Source organism: Populus trichocarpa, chromosome 8 (assembly GCF_000002775.5).
Source record: "Populus trichocarpa isolate Nisqually-1 chromosome 8, P.trichocarpa_v4.1, whole genome shotgun sequence".
NCBI lineage: Eukaryota > Viridiplantae > Streptophyta > Magnoliopsida > Malpighiales > Salicaceae > Populus > Populus trichocarpa.
Window position 1 is genome coordinate 14,000,227 of NC_037292.2, and position 21,370 is coordinate 14,021,596.

General features: G+C 32.0%; 3 protein-coding genes across 3 annotated transcripts; 1 reads left to right on the top strand and 2 right to left on the bottom strand.

The window, feature by feature from the left end:
• Positions 1-9,543: 9,543 nt before the first annotated feature.
• On the top strand, positions 9,544-10,191 carry LOC7473267 (uncharacterized). The gene has a single exon (XM_002311780.3). The coding sequence runs from the start codon at positions 9,544-9,546 to the stop codon at positions 10,189-10,191; it is 648 nt and encodes a 215-aa protein (XP_002311816.1).
• A 3,041-nt stretch (positions 10,192-13,232) lies between these two features.
• On the bottom strand, positions 13,233-15,756 carry LOC7491253 (uncharacterized). The gene is made up of 4 exons (XM_002312685.3): positions 14,564-15,756; positions 14,021-14,231; positions 13,803-13,932; positions 13,233-13,681 (listed from the first exon to the last, which is right to left on the bottom strand). The coding sequence occupies exons 1-4, from the start codon at positions 15,439-15,441 to the stop codon at positions 13,419-13,421; spliced, it is 1,482 nt and encodes a 493-aa protein (XP_002312721.2). The 5' UTR covers positions 15,442-15,756; the 3' UTR covers positions 13,233-13,418.
• An 898-nt stretch (positions 15,757-16,654) lies between these two features.
• On the bottom strand, positions 16,655-18,863 carry LOC7469097 (uncharacterized). Its single transcript, XM_002312686.4, has 4 exons — positions 18,548-18,863; positions 18,361-18,462; positions 18,114-18,240; positions 16,655-17,230 (listed from the first exon to the last, which is right to left on the bottom strand). Exons 1-4 carry the CDS (start codon positions 18,752-18,754, stop codon positions 17,016-17,018), a joined length of 651 nt encoding a protein of 216 aa, XP_002312722.1. The 5' UTR covers positions 18,755-18,863; the 3' UTR covers positions 16,655-17,015.
• Positions 18,864-21,370: the final 2,507 nt, after the last annotated feature.

A 21,370-nucleotide genomic window follows, 5' to 3' on the forward strand; every position in this document is an offset into this window, starting at 1 on the left:
AAGAAAAGAAAGAAGATGATGAAGATGGTTACCTAGCTTGGTGAGTGTCGTTGCTAGGAGGTCTGGCGTGAAGATGGTGGAGACGCTGGCAGAGTCAGCTTCTACTCACGTTGGTTGTCCTAGCTAATGTTATGTACAGTTACTAAAAAGACAAGCTGTTGCAGATGGAGCTATTGAGGGAAGCTATTGAGTCATGTTTATGACTTGTTGGTTTCGAGTTGCTAGGTCAGTCGAGAGGAAGATGGTGATGTTGTCATTTCAACCAAAAACAAAGAAGAGAAAGGTTCAGGGGTTGTCACGGTTCTTTCTTTCTTTCTTTCAATGGTGTTTATCACGGTGAAAATGGCTATTGGTGAAGGAGTTGCACGGCTATTAGTGTAGAAGGATGGTGTTGGTGAAGGTAAGAATGGCATAGAAAATGGTTTGGTGGTGAAGAGGAGATGCGGGGAGATTGAGCTGAGAGGGACAACAAAAAAAATAGTTTAAATAATGGTTTTTTTTGCTCCCGTTCACTCAGATTTCTCCTCCTCTCATGCACGAAATTGACCCCTATTTATAAGAGGGAAAAGAGGGGTATGTGGTCTTTATTAGGAATAAATCTTGGTTTTTGATTCAAACAAGAAGGATCCTAACCGTTGGCAAAAAGTCATCATCATAAGCTGTGAAATTTGGATGCAAATGCTGATCGGGTCAACCTCTTTGGGGCGGCATCGCAGTGGCTACAGAGATGACTAACCAACAAGAATTACACTGTGGTGTAGTACGGTGTCGGGCCATGAGAGTGGTGTCTTTATTTATCCTGTTTGGTGGAGAGATAAGGCATTAAATACCCTTGAAAGTAACCACTCGAGCACCATTTCAAGTACAAAAGGTTGAAGATGATAAACAATTATCGTTTGACACCCCATTTTTTTTTTTTTTTGTCTTAGTCAAAACATAGTCATTTTGTACCACAACAAACCGTTTTGGTCAAAACACACCGTTTCATTTAAATCAAACGGCGCCATTTTGACATCCTTATAGTTTTAATTAGGGATTTGACTAAAATTCAATTTAGTCATTTGTCTTTTGATTACTTTTGATTACATCTCTAATTGAATTCAAATTTTTAATTGTATGCGATTTTACCCTTGCCAAACTCAAATATCAACATTGAAGTTCAACTTCTTTTCATTTTGATAATTAGTTTTGAATTTATGCAAAGTGATTCTTTATTGACTATTTAACTTTCAATTTACTTCAATTTCACCCCTGTTTTCAACCAAAATAAGTCTTCGAAGTTCAACGCTTTTTTCAAAAATATCTTTGGTTGTGAATTTTTTCAATTTGATCCTTAATTGACTCTAAACTTTGATTTTCTTATAATTTTATCTCTGATTTTAATCAATTGACTTTGTAAAAATTAAGTTTGATCCTCTAAAATTTCAATCTTCTCGATTAAGCCCAAATTAGGCTTCCAAACTTAATTTCTCACCAATTAAGTCTCTAATAAAATTAATTTGGCTCATTTAAAGTATAATTAAGTCCTTGCACCTAATTAAATCTTTTAATTTAACCCAAATTAATTCTTAAACATAATTAAAATTTTAATTTGGCCTACGATTAAATCAAATTGGACTATTAATGGCCTATTAAAAATTTAATTAAGTCCCTGAACTTAATGTTTATACAGATTCGTCCAATAATCATTTAATTTGACTTTGAATTTGCATTGTCTCTTTAGTCTTGAATATAATGGGATACGATAAGGCTCCTAATTTTATCCAAAACTCCAGCTTGATTTTTCTATATATTTGGTGAAATCCTGTTTAAATTATTGAATTTCAAAATATATCAAAGTTTATAATTATAACTTTAGAACTTGAGAAATCTTATTTATCTTTTTGTTATACGCTGTATCACACACCAATTAAATTGTTTTTGTTTTTTTTAAGACATTCAAAATTGAAATGATTAGAAACAAGGAATACAAAAAAGATGTGACGTATTAGTTTATTCTCTTGTAGCTAAATATTACAAGGAATAATTATTTTTAATGAGTGAGTTCAAATATGGAAATTAATGACGCATGTTAATTGTATTAGGATGATGATAATTACACTGTGATTTGGTGATTTTCCATTTACTAATATATCTCTCATTGTAAAACCAACATAAAGAAAACACTTTCCATGTAAGTACATATCATTTAAACAATCATAAAAAAAAAATTAAAATTAATATAAAAATTAAATTAAATCAAATTTTAAAAGATGAAATTGAAAAAAAAATCAAACAAAATATATAGCAATCAAAAGTTTGAGAACCGAATTTGATATAATCAGCAAATAATATAATATTTCTAAATTTTTCACAATTTCTAAAAAGTGTTTTCCATCCAAAATAAAAGAAAGACACTTTATTAGAAATAAAACCAAATTTGTTTTTGACATGAAAGTATTTTTCGTTGACCGGAAAATATTTTCTATTGACCAACTTTTTTAATGACAAATAAATATAGAAAAGTTTGAAAAATAATTTTCTTGAAAATAATTTTCGAAAAACAAATGCACCAATCTTAATCTTATTGAAGATTTTATGCAGAGGATTCTTCCATCATTGATTCTTGAATTATGCAATCAATTAATTTCTTTTTAACACAACTTAACATCTATTTTATATATATATATATATATATATATATATATATATATATATATATATATATATATATATATATATATATATAATTGGAGAGTTGTCATGGTGAAGTGGGGAGGGGACAGATTACCGATTTTGGATGTTGTGTGATCAAAATTTGGTGATATTTATTTTTCATGACAATTAAGAAATTAATTTCAGGAAATTAAGTCCCTTCTTCCACCCAAAAAAAGTAGTTGAGGTATATTTTTTTGTCATGTTTTCTTTTTCATATTCCAGTGGTTGATAAGAAATTTGTCGTAAGCTCCATGGCTTGTGAGCTTTGACTGGAACATCTTCCTGCTTGTTTCCTTGCTCAAACGTGTTCCCATGATTTGTTTGGCAGTGTGGTTGTGGTTGCTTTTCAAATAGCTTTTCGTATCAAAATACATGTCAATAATTTTTTTTATTTTTTAAAAATTATTTTTGACATCAGCACATCAAAATGATTTGAAAACACTAAAAACATATTAATTTCAAGTTAATAAAAAAATAAAAAAAATTTAAATTTTGTCAAAAGCGCTTTTAAAACGCAAAAACAAACAGGGCTTAGCAGGGTCATAAACAACCATAAATTAAACATGACAATGATTGAGAGATAAATGCCTCAACTCAGAGGGTCTCTTTGGTTTTAATTGTTGTGCCTGTGTTTTATTTTTAACTACATATTCATGTGTTATTTTGTACTGCAGTCCATCTATATCCTTAAAAATCTTTTTGCTTTAATTTTTTTTTATTGTTTTGATTTGCTGATGTTAAAATTAATTTGTAAAAAAATATTGTTTCGATACATTTCAAAGCGAAAAAGCATTTTAAAAAGCAACATTTACTACATGTAAAAAAAGTATCTCAACCCAATAGCTTAAGCTTTTTAGATGAGGTTCACGCTACCTTATGCTTAATTTTTATCAAATAAATAAGGATGATGAGATTCGAACTCGTGACTGCTTGATCATCAAGGATTCAATACCATGTCAAAGAATCATCTCAATCCAATAGCTTAAACTTTTTAGATGAGGTTTCAGGATATGATTTATATTATTATCTAACGCTATGCTCTCAAATAAACACTCAATCTTGTTTGATTATTAAAGCTTTTTGTGTAGTTTTACCTTGATTGCACTAAAAACTCTTCCATTCCATTAAACATGATTAATAAAAAAAGCTACAATTTGTAGTAAACTTGATTAATAAAAAAAAGCTACAATTTGTAGCCTACTAAACCAAGCCATTGATAAATTATTAAACCATGCATCTACAATTTGCAATTATTTTCAAATATAATTTAAGCCACTAGCATCAAATTAGTATAATAAATTTATTTACACATGATAGTTATATGTTAATTATATATTGATGTCAACTCCACGACAGTGTAGTAGTACTAATGTACTATATAAATTACAAGGGATCCATGCCCATGTACATCCCCTCAAGGGACCAAGTGATTTTGAAAGGGAAAAAAAAAAGAAAATAAGATTACTTGATTCTCATATCTTTTACTTTGCACTATAGTTTTCAGAACTGATTCGGTGACGGGCTCAGTTCAAGACCTGGATTTTAGATTTAATCGGGTTACTAGCTTGCCCGGATCAATTTTTTTTTTCAATCAAAATAACATCGTTTTAATAAAAAAAAAGTCAATGAGTTACAACCGGGTCATCAGGTCATACCAAGTTTTTTTTTTTTTTTTTTTCTATAACCCGGCTTGATTCTAATTTTAAATCATTCGGGTTTCAAGCTGACCCGTCGAATCAGACCGAATTTTAAAACTATGCTTTACAGTTCTCAAGGATTTTCTTCCTTTCTAGAAGGATGTTTCCACTACCCCTTCCCAACGTACTATTCTATAAAAAGGCAACATGGGTGGGAGACAACGCACCATCATTGCTTCCTTCCAGTTTACTTCTCCGAATAAGAAAACTTTTTTGGCCCCACTTGGAAAAAGCTCCTCTCTTTTTCTTAAATATTCCATCTTTTTTTAGTGGGAAATTAATTCCATGGGGTCAGATAAATTAGGTTTGTGTTTTGAATAGCTTGTTCTTATCGGGTAAACAAGGTGCACAGTATTACCAAACCAAGCCTTTCCACTTGTATATTTTTTTTTTTATAAATATAGGTGTCCGGACCAGCTTATATATACCTCAACTAATCTCACGGACCCTGAAATTAATGATCATATAAACCTCCAGTGGCCCTGATAGGACTCGAACTCGTGATCATTAAGAAGCAAATCCAAGATCTAACCATTTAACAACCATATAAGCTGCCACTTGTATATATATATATATTTTTTTACTTGTATATTCTTACTAAATATAATAGTGGCAAACTAATACAAATTATTAAATCCACCCAGCTCATGATATAATTTAAAATTTTGATTACGGATTAGCACTTGGATTAATCAAAATGATATTATTTTGATTTTTTAAAAAATTAAACTGGATTTTGAATAAGTCACTGATTAACAGCTAAGTCAACTAGGTTAAACCAACTCGATATTTTTAAAACTTTATTTCCGAATCAACCATGTATGCCGGTAAGGTTTTATACCTGTTACCAGCACTGCAACTTATCAGCCTCTGTGATCTGAGCACCGTGCACAAAAACTCAAAAACTTAGTTGATTGAGCTTCCATGGATGAACCCATTTTAAGACGTTGTGTTCGAATCACTAAGGCACCCATTTTAAGCTCACTTTACAGGGAATGGTGGTATCTTTAGAGGAAGTGCTGGTTAACTTAGTTGATTGAGTTATTTGATATGGTTTTAGCCGTTTTAAATTGAATTTATTTAAAATTAAACTAGAAAGAAAATCGAGAGGATGTTTGGGGGGAAATGATGCTAATTACTTTTAAAAGAATTGTAAGTAGCAGTGCACAATTTTGGAAAAAAACTCAAGTAATTTATTATTTTAAATTAAGTTATATATATTAATTGATAATCACAATTAAGTTGATATAACATAAATGCTTCATTGAAACGAAATAATACATGAAATTAAAAACCAAAATCATATCAGTTTAAGTACAATACTAGTTTAAAGGTTTGTGTTATTATGCGGCTTGAATAAAAAAAAATTAAATGTAAATAAAAATATTGAGGTCATAAATAAGAAGTTATTTGGTATCATTATTAAATTCTATTCAATAAGTCAATTTTAAAACCTCGATTCAACTTCTTGTCAAGCTTAAATTTAACATTAAATTAAATCGTTTGAAAGTTATCTCGATATAACTTAGTTGACTTGTTGGGTCTAGAAGCAACTCAGAAGGCTAGTAAAAAATATGGTTTGACTTTTTTTTTAAAAAATAAAAAACTCAAGATGATTTTTTATTGATTATCGACACAACAACATATTAAATCAACCCAGGCTTTGTATTGTGTGTTTTTTTTAGATTAATTTTCCTCCAATTTCATTTCTCAACAATAAGTTGATTGAAAATTGTGCTTCAACGTTGATTTGTTTTATATAAAATTATCTTAGTCTTATGATTCAAGTTACGATTTTAGTAGATTAATCTAAATTAACTATTTAATTTTTTTTATTAATTTTTTATAAAATTATCTCAATTTCATAATTTTCATCATGAGCCTACCGACCTAGTGCATTTGTTGATAAGCACTTCATTAAAGAAACAACGCAATCTAAACAGAAGATTTGCTTACTATCCTGCAATGTTTTGAAGTAGGTTTCCACCATTTAATTAAAAACTCTGCAACTAAAACACTCGGTCTCGATTTGAGTAAGCATGAAATAGATGGGAGAATCCTCGACCAACTCAAAGCACATGGACTCCAAGTTATTTTATGAAACAAAGACGGAAAGAGTTCCTTTGTGTCATAATTATTAAATTTTGATCCACAGTTTAATTTGAAAAACTCGCAATTCAAAACTTTACTTATAATGAATTTTAATTTTAATTTTAAAAAATATAAACTAATAAATTTACCTAATAAAATAAAACCCGGCTAAATTAATATAATTTTTATTTTTTAAAATGAAAATTATTAACCCGAATCCATTCAATAACTCATAAAAATTAACAGGCCGATACATTTATATTGTTACAAGTGAAATCTCAGATAGGATACTACAGCTATGCCTTGGTGAGCTTTTCTAAAGCATAGCATTTGTGTAATCTTCAATGATTTCCTTACTTTATAAAGTTACGATTATAGTTTTGAGAAAAGAAAAGAAAAAGTGCAAAGCAAGTGGCCATATTTCAATGCTCTTTGGACGATGAAACACACACACATATATAGACAAGAATGATGACAAAAGGAGTAAGAAATCATTGCTTTTGCTTGAAAAAATGAAATGCTTAAATTAAATTAAATAATCACAATAAAATAATGTGTATAGTGTAATTGTTTTTGTGTTTTAAAATATTTTAAAAAAAACTTTGAAATTTTTTTTATTTTTTTCTTTGTTTTAAAATAATATTTTTTTGATGTTTTATAATCATTTTAATGTGCTGATGTCAAAAATAATTTTTAAAAAATAAAAAAATATTATTTTAATGCATTTTCAAGTAAAAAAAAAAACAACCACAATCATACTCCCAAACAAATCTACGTGAGAATTTCAGCGAACTCTATTATGGTTTGTATGTTCATTTATTGCAAATCAAATTTAAAAATAAGTTTTAGGAATTATTATGCACTCAACTTACATGCAAATATGCGATCACTAATAAAATCTCGCGACCACATGTTTTTCCTATAGTTTAGTTCTTGAAAAAAGCTGCTTATTCATAAAAAGTATTTTGGAATGTACATAGTGCAAAGAAAAGGAGAACTAATTTGGCGACGAATCTGTCCTTGTAATTTTATCTCTTTTATTTTTATATTTTTAAAAAAATTTAAAATTTACAATTTTTTTTTTAAATTATTTTATTTTTGTGTTTTTAAATTATTTTGATATATAAATAACAAAAATTATTTTAAAAAAATAAAAAAATATTTCTTAAAAAACATTCCAACACTGTCGGAACACCTCTGTGGCAGTGTAGGCAGCTGTTGATGCATGGGGCATTTTCCAGTTCTTTGTATGCATGCTATAAAGCAGCTAGGTGCGAGATGCGAGCCCATGACACCAGGTATAGTCCAAAGATTTTCAAGAACTTATCGTGTATTTGAGGATATAATTATGATTTTTTTTTAAAATATTTTTTATTTAAAAATATATTAAAATAATATATTTTTTTATTTTATAAAATTTATTTTTGATATCACCACATCAAAATGATTTAAAAACACCAAAAAAATATTAATTTAAAAAAAAAATATTTTAAATTTTTTCAAAAACATTTCTGAAACGTAAAAAAATATTAAGTGCATGCCAGTGGGATGATGACCGAGAATAACTTATATTATTCTATATTATTCTACATGACAAATAATTTCTAAAAATACCAATAAAAAACATCTTAAATATCAAAATCTAAAATAAATGATAATTAAGAAAAATCCTTATAAAAAAATAAGATAAAAATAAAAGGTAATTCCAGATTTGTTAAAACTCACCCATCTCTTTACTCAACATAAATCATAAAAAATTTCAACATAATTGATCTAAGTTGACTTGAAGGATCACTCATGATTTAGCTAACTTGACTCCTTTTTTTTCTTCAAAATAATATAGTTTTTTATTAATCTTAATTAACTTTGATTAACTTACCTAATTTATGGACCAAGCCTTGAACGAGGTTAGGCATCAAACTAATTTTAATAACTTTGTGTTATTCAAAAACATGATATTTAAGTGATTTTTTAGCATGGTGTTAATTACTGTTTTTAAATTATTTTTTATCTAAAAAATATCAAATTAATATTTTTTAGATATTTTTTTTTTTATAATTTTAACATGTCACTATAAAATCTATAAGAAGTAATTTAATATATATTTAATTAAAAAATACTTTAAAAAATATTATATCCTACGTTACAAAAGATGATTTTTATTTTATTTTATTTGTTTTTGCTAGGGAGCACCACCACAACCAAAAGGTATTGTATAGGTTCACCACACCAGAAACAAGCCTATCATCATTCAAACCTATTAATTATCAAACAACACAGGCCCCTCTGGGCCCCACCTTAAAATAATTTCCATCCACGGATGGAAACCGACAACTAACCCTTTCCTGGGCACCCGCAAACGCCGTTATCCTTAAAAGGGATAGCCCCCTAGTTTCCTAACAGAAAATATAAGAACAACTAGAAATAAATCCACAACTATAGCACATTTCACAATTCAGTCCCTCCCATTCCTTGAAATTAATTCCAAATTGATTTTTTGGTTAATATCACCAATGCATTGTCGTGAAAAGTTTAAAGATCGGGGAGCATATTGTAAATTGTAGACCTGTTTCATAGCTGTCCACACAAAAGTTTTTGCCTTCTCATGCTTTGCTGTTACCGTGTCCGTCAACAGGACCCCACCCAATTCCAACAAAGACCCAGTCAGGGTCAGCTCTGGGGCACCGGTCAAACCAGGCGGCCCTAACCCAAAAAATAAAAATAAAAAAAATCATGTAATAATAGGGAAGGCCAGGGCGGACTGCGAAGAAACTCTCCTTTGCCGTTTATTCTCATCTTCTCCCCTATATAAATAGGACACAACCCCATCACCTCTCCTTCACAGCCACATCTTTTCATTTCAAAAAATCCCAACCACCACATCCTCCTCCTCATTCCCCTTCTCTCTTCTTCCTTCCTTTCCCTTCCATGTGATAGAGGAGAAAGAAAGGAAAAGGCTAGACAGACATAACGACAATAACCCTAACAGATTCTTGTAAATTTTTCATCTCTTCTTGTTTAGTCTAGTTATTATTGTTGTTGTTTGTTTAAATTTATTATGGGGACTGAGGTTTTGAGACCACAGGATTGTCTGACTGAAAGAACAAGAGTCTCTCCCTGTCGGAGGAGGAATTATTACTATGGAAACGGGAACGGAAACTTTGCTAACCCTAACGTTTATAGCTCTAACAACAACCGCAACAATCCTAGGTTCAACAGAAAACCAACAGCGGTTCGGTCTGATAGATCGGACCAGAGAAAGAAACAATCAGAGCCGTCGGTTTCAAAGAAATCACGCTCTGTTGATGATTTTGTCAAGATCTACAAGAATAACAGCAGCAACAACAAAGTGATGGAGAAAGTGACTATTTTGCGGCGAGGAGAGTCGCTAGATTCGAAGATCAAGAGCAGCGAGACTGCGTCTGCGACTGTTTCCTCGAAGAAGGAACAAGGAAATGGTGGGGATTTGGTTGTTACTAGTACGGACAGATTGGGTCCGGACCCCAAAACGGTTTCAAAACAGATCAGGATCGTGGATCTTAGGTCTCCGGTGGCTGGGAATTGTGATATGTACGCGGGATCGGCCTTTTCAGTATCTCCGCCACCGAGTTCGCTTCCTTTACCGTTGTTCTCAAAGAAGAAGCATCTTTCGGTTGATGACTCAGCCACCAGAGACCTCAGGCGTTTGCTTCGGCTCGATATTTGAGATCCGAGTAGAATCTTTCGGGTTTTCTCTCCATGTTAATCTCTCTAGCCTCTATATTTCGTCTTTGATACGCTTCCCTTGATTTCCGGGATCCTCCCGTCAGCTTTTTACAAAACTGGAGGCAGATCTGGAAATCAGGGAAGAATACGGGGGCGAATCAGTTAAATTTGTGGTGGTGTTATGTAATACTGGGTTAATCCGAGGGCTGTTTTTAAAAATGGGTTGTATGGGTAATTAGGGAGTTGTCTAGGGTGGAGAAATGAAAAGGAGGAAATTGGGGGGGTGGATGTTGTAATATTTGGGAGTTAGGGTTGTGAGAGAAGGAATTAGTGAAAGTCTTTGTTAGGCCACCACCTAGACTTCCCTTCTGTACTTTAATGTTATGTGAAGAGAGATCAAAATCAAGTTGAATTCAAGCAAGGAAAATATATTTATTTATAATAATTGATCTTTATTATTCTCTAAATAATAATAATAATAATAATATTCCACTGATAATTACTGGGTTTGTTTGGAGGGATGTTCCAGGCAGTTTCCCTGAGCTTTCGGACAGGGTAATCAAGACCAGAGCCGGCAGCCGGCTTAAGCTAAGTTAAGTGCTAGCAATGGCAAGAGACTCTCAGTTATTTTTATAAAATAAAAACTATCTAAGATTTTATTTGTCACACAAATATAAAAAATAAATAAAATATTTTTTAAAATTCTATTTATGATTTTGTTTAAAATCCTGTTTATTTTAAGCTGGCTCTGTCTAGAACACTCATATATCATCATAGTATGGTTAATCAGTGTTTTGTCCCAGAAAAGATACGAGGTTTAGGTTATTGGATCAATTCTTAGTTTATTGAATTAATCAAAGTTAGATAATTTTATTAAAATGATGTTCATTTTTTAAACTATAATTTCTTTAATATTGACCCTACATTTGAACTAGGCTTGGACAAGTCACTAAAAATGTGGTTGGTTAATTGAGTTTTATTAGATAAATATTTAGTATAATTCAACATAAAAAAAATTAGCTTGAGCCAAAGGTTTCGAGTTTTGAAGTGTATGTTTCATAATTTTGAAATCTAATCCGGCCCGATGAATCGACCCGGGTCTGAAAACTATAGCCTATTTAACTACAATACCCGGGTCTGAAAACTATAGCCTATTTAACTACTATTGTTTGTTATGTAAAGGTATTTAAAAAATATATATTAATTTTGTTTTACAATGCATGTTTTACATGCTTAGATGCTAAACAAAATGTAAAATATTATTATTCTTATAAAAATGTTATTTTTATGTATTTTGTAAAAATTCTAAAATTTTATAAAATACTATTCATTGTAATAATATTTTTTTTTCACTAGTTTTTTTTCTTTGATTTATTTTAATTTATGTTTTTTCAGTTTATTTTCTATAAGATTAGTTTAGTCTCATGATTTGTATGAGTTTGACGAGTTCATCTAAATTGACTCAATTTCTTTTTTAATTAAGCTTTTTCAATTTTATTTTTTAATATTGATTTTTGATTGGAAATCATTTAGATTGTCTTTAGACCTACTAAGTTAATCAAGTCATATCAAATTATTAAAATAATTATGTATCAAATATATTAAAATATAATTGGCTTTTCTAAATAACATTTATACACATAAAAAATTATAAAACTATATTATGTTCTTTTAAATAATATCTCCACTATATATATATATATATATATATATATATATATATATATATATATGCTTTCAGGGTGCAGCTGCATGGATGTCTCTTTCTTTTCTTTCTTTTTTCCTGGCAAGACAGGGTCGCAAGAGTGATCAGAAGTGAAAGTTCTGAGTGTTTTCCTAGAAATTATCTCTCTGGGCTGGACTGCATTTTCTGTGGAGGAAAGGTGGTGGAGCTGTGGTCCTACGTATCTGTGCTCAAGTGCTGTGTTACGTTAGCCAGAAGACATAGAAATCAAATCTCGTCCAGTTTGGCATTGTGGGCTTTCTCCACTACACAGAGTGATGGAATATAGTTGATAAAGAAGAAAAAGATGGAAAAGCTAAGCCGAAAACCATCAAGGCTGTCAGGAATATCTTGATTTCTCAAGGTGAATCCATTATCCCATGGGTGCCCTAATTAGGGTTTTGGGAAACTTGGGTCTCTAAAATCACACGAAGGAGAAAGGAGAAAGGAACTTGTTCCTGGAGAACAAATCCCTTTTGGAAAATGAATTTTGTGGAAATGGATTGTTTTTTATTTTTATTGTGTGGTTCAAAAATTAGTTCAAAAACATATTCTGTTATTTAGTGTACATTAAAAATAATTTAATAATATATATATATATATATATATATATATATATGATTCACTTGTTTTTTTTTATATAAATTTGTACCCAGTAATTATTGTACCTTTTTATTTTTGTATTTTAAAAACATTTTTTTAAAAAATTAAAATTTTATTTTATTTTTTTCTCTATCTCAAATTAATATTCTTTAGTATTTTCAGATTATTTTTATGGATTAATATCAAAAATAATTTTTTAAAAATAAAAAAATATTATTTTAATTTAATTTCAAATAAAAATACATTTTAAAAAATAACTAGCTATATTTTCACACCTCATGAGTCCTCGTCAATTTGGACAGCCCATTAATACGTTCAGTGCTTAAAGATGGAATACAAGGGTTAACTCACTATGGAATTGCAACCATGAAAGGCCTTGGCCATCTCTAGATATTCTGCTGGCTCTGTCGACTTGTCAACTTCCAAGCTTCGAGTTGGTGACTTTGTTAATGCTTTCTTTTCCTTGATCGTGTTTTCAGTGTTGGTCCTGTTGGATAGCTACATGGTGGAGAGCTTCTATCCTAGTTTTGATCGTCCACCGAGAAGGTTTTGCTCATGGCGTTGCCTCCTGGTATTGGTGCAGTCTCGGGCACCGTGTTCATGGTGTCGATAGAAAGCAGGCCTAACCGGAGCATCCTTCAATGCTAGGAAAGTGGGAAAAAGGCTATCTTTTTGGGTAGTCTAAAGCTACTTTATCATGTGTAGCAACAAGAGGGTAAACAAATAGAAAGTTTCATAGTAATATCTTCGTTATATATCCATCTATAAATAACATATTGAATTTGTCCTGTCAGAAATTTGTGCAAATAATGCACTTTGAATTCGATAATCCATCAGTAAAATCAAATCATAGATAATTTTACTACAAAAATATCAGACATATATCTTATCCATGAAGATTTTCAAGTGTTCAACTTCCATACACCTCTAGAACACCAGGGATTTGATATTCTTACAACTTTCTGCTTTGCTTGCTGGGGTTCTCCAATTGCAGTCCCTTGATAACCCTCTCCTACTTTTATGATATCAGCTTTAACTATGTGATGATCAGAAGTTCCTTTGGATGAGATCACCGAGTATGATCCTGGAACAAACTTGTATGGTGAGTAGGGTGATGCCAGCATGTAATCCACTCTTGTGCCATACTTGCATGTCCCTTGTACATCTATTTCAACAAAATTTATGACACGCAAACTTTATGATCATCTCGAAAGAGAAAAAGGAAAAAGAAGTACAAAAACTGGTTAAATTTTGGCAAAAAAACCAAGACAAGGTTGTTCAATTACTTTGGCCTTTTGCAACGATGACTACTGGCTCGCATTCCCCTGCATATTCTTTTGCATCTACGTATCCTTTTCCCTTCAGAAACTTTGTCACTTCGATTCTTGGTGTTGGCTTTCCTATGTCCTCGTAGTACTGGAAAATCCATACCGGCGGGTTAGAAGGTGTAGAAAATGCTAGCATTAATGTAGATTATCAAGATATTTTTTGTTGAAAATTATACCTTGACAATGTCCATCCATCTCTCTGATGAGTAATCTGATCCATCAAGAGAATTGATACCTCCTGCCAATATGTGAGGAGTCATGTCATTTGATTTTATCATTGCTCCTATCTGTTTCATTCTCCAATTTTCATCCAAGTGGTCTAATTGGGTGCAGTAAAAGTCTACTTCTCCTGCCCATGGCACATAAATTGTGGCCTTCAGCACATTCCTGCATTAAAAAGACAAGGTTTTGCCCGTTGCGCTTTAAGTTTGAGATTCTCAAGGAAGAATGTTTGCAAATATATTTCTAGAAAATCAAGCTGATGCTTGTACAGAGCAGTAATTCATCTGTTTAAGTGATGACAATTTGTCCTAGAACATTCAGACAGATAAGCTCTTCTAACTTAGCTATTCATAAGAGAAGCATACAACTTTGAATATGGTCCATGATCAATGCCTGTCCATCAGAAATCGCAGACATCTGCCTTTATAAAAAATGAACTTCCTAGTTCCAAAAAAAAATAATCTGCATGTTTAGTATAACAGCGAAAAAAGCAGTACCTGAAATCTTCATCATTGGCAATCTTCTGAACTTTCCACCTTTTGATTGGCCACTTTGACAAGATCGCATTTCCATATCCCGGTGCCCAGCTCTCTGCAAACACGTATTTCATCCCCAAGGAAGCAGCCAAATCTGATAGAGGACTCATGCCTTTCTCTTCATCTGCCTTGACATCTTGCAGGGCCAAGATATCAGAATCCACTTCTTTTAAGACTTCCATAATGCTTCTGCTGCTTTTCCAGCCTTCTTCACTTATGAACTGAGTCATATTAGCCGGCAAGCACACAGGAGACCTCATCACAACATTGCTTCTATAGTTTCTGCTAGCAACAATGTTAGAAGACCCCCCCTTTTCATCCTCCACAAAGCCAAGCAATTTACTATTTGCTAATGAAATCTCATTATCAGGAAGATTAATTGAAACCTTTAGTTTTGATCTTGAAACCTTCTTTTCTGCCGGGAATTGCTCTGAATTTTTCAGGCTATCATGCAAGGGAGATTGCTTGAGTATGCTCTTGGGATAATAGCTTACAGAGTTTACATGAGCATCGAATTCCACCGGACTCTTGTATGCCATATAGCCGTCATGTTCTTGACTGATCATGATTGATTCCTCAGCCTTGGGAACTGCAGGTGCAAGAGAGAACATGGCAACATTGAATGTGGCAATTCGAATTGGTCTATCAGAACTAGAATTACCATGCTTGCCATTTAGATGAATTGAAGATTTACGAAAGCCTGGACGCCATTTACATCGATCTTTGGAGCTTATTTTTCCAAACCTTTTGATAATAACTTTTGGCCTTGGACGCCTCCATATCAGCAACCGTATCCTTGCACAGAGCTGCCGCAACTTCCTGCCTATCAGACCCAACATGTAAGATGCTTGTTGCAGAGATCCTTTTTAAAAATTTGCAATGCAACAAGTTTCAGGCTTTTAGCACTGTGTCACGGTAGTATAATTAGATACGAGACTAACTCTGGAACTAGAAGGGAGAGGTAGCAGGGAACACAGGCTTGTTGCGTAACTAACAATGTGGTAGTGAGAAAGTAGTTGTAGAGGCAAAAAAATGCTTCCTAGTCCAAGTTTCAACTGCTCCAAAGGAGTGGGGTAGTTTTTGACAAATTAGCAATGTTGTTGAGCTTCTTTTGAAACCCTTCAAAAAGCATACCAACTGCTACCATTGAAACTAAGATATAATTGGAAGCCACAAGATATAGAATAATAAGAAGCAAGACTTTCTTCAAGTCTCCAACACAATAATGACACAAGTGGCTTCCGAATGGCTTTGCGTACCAGTGCAGCTGAAATTAGATTTTCTTTAGCAAGTCTGATAAAGTTTCAAAGGATTTAATCCAAATTTGTTGACTAAGAAGTACGAGTTAAGAGATGAAGCAATCACACATGGAGTTTTCCTCTATGCTGATTCCTTCAAGAGGATTTTGTCCACAGTGGGACATGAAGGCCCAACCACAAATGGGCAATAGTCAAGATCAAACAGGTAGATGAGTGTGACTACTGTTCTTGGGTTCTTGTATTATAAGTTTTATGTGTCAAATGAGGTTTTTTTTTTTATAAATAATTTTTTTTTATAAAATTAATATTTTATTATGTTTTTAACTCATTTTATTATGAAAAAATAATTTTTTAATTAAAAAATATTATTTTAATACATTTTCAAACAAAAAACCACTTTAAAAATCAACCATTACTTCACCCTCAAACACTCTTTTATTCTTCATTCTTCATACTTTGTCAAAGAAAACAATCACAACCTTTACAGGCATGAACGTGTGGAATCAAACTGCCGTCCCAAGTGGAGAGTCAATGTTCAATTAAGGCTGGTTTTTCCAGTGGCTTTCGTATCTTATTGTTCATTTCCCTTTTCTCCTTGAAAGCTTGTGGATAATGGATTCTTCGAACATCCAAAAGACGTGTAGTGGTAAAAGGAGTCTCGAACTGTGTTTGATAATGATGATGCAGAAGTGCAACTCGATTAAGAACACACCAAATTAGTGCCTTTTGCATTTCCAACCATACCAGACCACCATGATGAACAGATTCACTTAATAACATGTTTTAACGCAGATTAAAACCTGAAAGCATGAATTGCTATTTCACTGGTAACAGAGACGAAACAAGACAACAAGTCAACTTCGTCCAGAACTTGAAATAAAAACGGACATATTTAATGCTGTCAGCTAATCATGGTTATTGCTCAAGCTCCAGCATTTTATTACAATAGTAACCCTCAAGGGTTTAACTTACAAACCATTTCCCCAGACAGCGTATAAGATTCTTCCAAAGCGTAAACTCACAAATCTTTCTCCACATTGGGCTATTTCCCAGCAACCCGTGCAATGTCATAACATCACCCACATTTCATACCAGTTTCATGAAATCAATTTGCTCTACAAGAATGTAAGAAATAACATCTATTATTTCGTCGATCATTCCTCAGTAAACAAGGTATCCAAAGGGCTAGAAGTTGACTCTGCATTTCTGGTCTCATCAAAGAATCCATTAGATGCATTTTCCCTCCTAGATTTCCTTTCCTGGATTATAGATTCTTCTGTTTCTGTGCAATATTTCCCCTGTTTCACAGGTCTCTCGGCTACAATAAACTTATGTCCATCTCGGCTTCTTTCAGAAAAGCCTGCCCAAACTGAAGACAACCACGAGTGAGAACCAGGACAATTGTATACAAAAGTTTGAATCTTAGTTGTTTTTTGTTTTTTGTTTGTGAAGGGAAAAATATCTACTTCTCTATACTAATTTAGTTCTTGGTGCTATTAGGTTGTCAATACCATTCATTACATGATAATGGTGACATATGCAGCTGAAAGAAAAAAACAAAGGCATGTGGAATGAAGACGCAAAAGATATTCGTCCATTATGTAATTTGTATTTAAGAAAAGTTAAATGCGAAAAAGAAATGACAGAACAGAATGCAATTTGGAATGGATGGGTTCAATATATGACATGAAACTTTTGACACAAATTACTTGCTAGATTATGGTCGTTTTATGGTTCATTGGTTTATCCTCTTGGGGTGTTCCTTAACATATAAGACCTAAGAGATATTCAAGAAATCTTTATCAGAAGCAACTACCATGATGTAAGCCTACAGAACATTTTCAAGAGTACATTTTACTTCAAGTGTGGAATTTCTTAACCATCAATAACGGTGATGAATGCATTTAAATAATCACTTCTGCCTTCAACGACTATCTGAATCCCTACACAAAGATTATTCTCAAACGAAGGGAGCACTATGCTCCAGAGTGTTCAAATTGCAATTACAGTATTCTAACATCTGAGCAATTTTTACTTGTTAAAGGAGACTAAAATCTTGCAAGAAATAAAAAGGGAAAGAGATGTTGTGCATTGATTTCTTCCAAGAGAGCCTGAAAACATTCAAAAAGAAAAATAAAGTACGAAGAGAGTAGCAAAATGTCATAAATTTACACTACACAAAAAAACAGAGTCATCAAGCAGGCCTAAAACCTAAAAAACAATCCAAGTGCAAGCATCAATTTCATGCATACCTCCAAAATGATGCAGAACAATAGAAGCTGCAACAGTAACATTTAATGAAGCCGTACCACACCCATACTGTGGAATATAAACAAAAAAATCGCATATCTCACATTCCTTTGTTGAAAGCCCAGTTCCCTGCAACCAAGCCCTATTCAGAAATCCAGAACCACACCATCCATTTCCATAAAAAGCAAGCAACTTTTCCATAGAAACAAAGAACAAAAAAAGACCCACAATCATGAATTCAATGATTACCTCGTTACCAAGTAAGAAAGCAGTACTTCTCTTAAAAGGGTGTTCATTAACAGGAAAAGCAGAATCCGTAATCTCCACGCCGCAAATATCACAATCTTTCTCCTAATTAAACAACATAAAACCCTAAACATCAGATATTCGTGATAAAAATCTGGAAAAAGAAACAAGATTTGGAAGAGAGAGAAACTTTGAGGAAGTTGCGGGCATCAGAGAGAGAGTGGAAGTGGCGAAAAGGGAGGTGTGAAGTGGAGCCATGGCTGCCAAAAGAATTGAAGTCTCTGCGGCCAACAAGTATAAGCTCTTTGACGCCAAATGCAGTAGCACTTCTTGCTAGTGTACCCACGTTGTGTCTCTTTGCTATGTTGTGTACCACTACATAGCTTTCTCTTACCATTTCTCCTCCTCTTCTCTGCTTCTCAGTTTCGTGAAGGTTTTTAGGGTTTTGCAATTTTTGCCGGTGCTTGAAACGACAACGTTTGCAACATTACTATCTCATTTATTTTACCGAGTGATATTCATTTATAAAGTTAAGACCAGAGCTCGGCTTGAACTTGATTAAACTACGTGCAGTTTGTATTATGTATTTTAATTAATTTTATAAATTTTAAAATTAATAATTATTTAAGTTTTTAATATTATTTTGAATATTATTTTGTTTTTATTCAATTATTTTATATATTTTTAAAAAATAAAACTAATTTTATTCAGAGTACTTAGCTTGAACATTAATTAAGTATTAACTTGAATCAAGTTGAATGAAGTTAATGAAAGAATAAAATTAAATAATTTAATAAAATAACTCGTGATTCACTTTTTAATGTTTTTCTAATTAAAATTAAAGTTCCACGTGATCCGAGTGAGACCAATCAAATTAATCACAAGTTTTTTTTTTAAATTTTTGTCTAAAATAATATCAAATTAAAAAACAAATCTTCGAATTTATATTCTAAGCATAGTATAAAGAAAAGTATGTATAAAGATAAACTAGACATTATTTTTATTTTATAATGTTTGGATAAATTTATATTTATTTCATCAAACCAAATATAAATCAATCTCATTCTCGTCATTTCATCTCATTAATTTATGATACTGACTTTTCTCTTCCATCTTGCACCACAATTAAACTCAACATGTTAGGTGAGAGATAATTGAGACTGTGTTTTGCTTTAATTGAAATTTTATATTTATTTAATTAATTAATGAATATCATAATTTTATATAAATCTATTTTTTCAAACAATAAATGCAACTATTACAACGACAATAATGAAGTGATGGACTCCACTAGTGACGATGAACAGAAGAAGCGCAACCAAAAGGTAGCCGTAAAGCAGGCCCATTACTGTCCCGTTGGATTGCCTCTCTGTCTCAGGCCATCGGAGCACCTCCACTGGCAGCAACTCTTCGCCTCAAAACTCAATTTCCTTTACTCGAGCTGAAATAGCGACTCTATTACTCGTCCAACATTGGCAAATGGATAATTCATATCTTCCAGACTGCCAACTGACAGAAAAGCAGTCAGCAGACGCAACACGAAGGGCATGTAGAAGTCATTTTTCACCTTTATGAAGGAAGAACAAAGTTCACCATTCCCATCAACTTCTTTGGTTTTTCAAGTTAAACATCCCTAGGAAGGTGAAACAATTTCACCCCACGGCATTTGTCTCGCAACTGTTGCAGGACTTCCATCCACATAGAGGACAAAGCAATTTAGTCTTTTAGCATTTCATTTCAAGCTTTTCTGTGGTGATTTAAACAAGGTAATATTCAGATTTCGACATGAATTTTTTTATTATCTAATTTTAATGCTATCGGGTGTAAATTTTAGCTTGATTGTTGGATTGAGTTGATATTTTTACAGGAGTTTCTATACATATTATTTTATATTGGATTAAAATTTTAAGTCAATCAAAATTTAAAAATAGATTATTTCAGATGGTCAAAATTACTAGACGAATCTTATCAATTATATTTGTTTGGACCTTCATCTACTATTTGGACTATATCTAGAGTTACAGAAGGAATTCTGCTAAGATTATAATTGAGTTGGAAAATAGACATTCATACATTTCTGGTGATATATGGCAGGCTTGCTAATTCATACAGACAAAAAAGAATAACGTGTGACGTGTTTGAAATCAGAACTGAAATCTGTCAGGAATGTGTCAAAATTAGAGAAATATTGTTTCCTTGTATATTATGAATTCCAGTTAATATAAGGATTCCTTAATGATCTTGAAAGCATGTATAGCAGCTATTAATTTACATATTCTACAAGTATTCCATGTCAATAAGAAGATATTTATGATAGCAACTATTATCCATAGTTTGCAAGATTTTCATTTCCATTATGGATTGTATGTGATGGCAAAGAGGTTTGGGATCCTTTCGTAGTTCTTTTTCTTATTTTGTAGGATTTTCTTATTCAAAAGAAAGATTATGAGAGGCTATTTAAAGAAGATATTTATGTCAGTTTCCTTTCTATTTTTTAGAGTATACTTTCGACTAAACAAGGAAAGAAACTTCAACATTCAAGACAATATTTTTCAAGCATGGAAAGAGACTTAATGGACAACACAAAAGGATACTCTTTTATCTACAAGTTTCATATTCGGCTACAAGGGACTCAATGCAAAGAAATACGGTTTTGGTGTTGTTTTGACAACTTGTATAATATGAATATTTCTTAAGGTTTATTTATTGTTTTAATTAATATTTGAGATAATTATATTTCAGTTTTAGGGCTTTTATTTCTGTTGGGTTTGTTTTGACCCAAAATCAATGTTTAAGCTTGTTTTAGACATTAGACTTATGCTTAGCTAAGTTTTTAGTTAAGACCTATTGGTTTGCAGTCCAATTTAAGACCAATAGAGTTATTATCTTAGGACTATATTATGTTTTGTTTTACTACAAGTTTAGGCAGCCTTATAAATTAAAAATATTCAATTTTTCTTGAGCAAACTTCTTTTTCTTTGCTAAGACAAAGTAAATTCAACTTATCAAGATA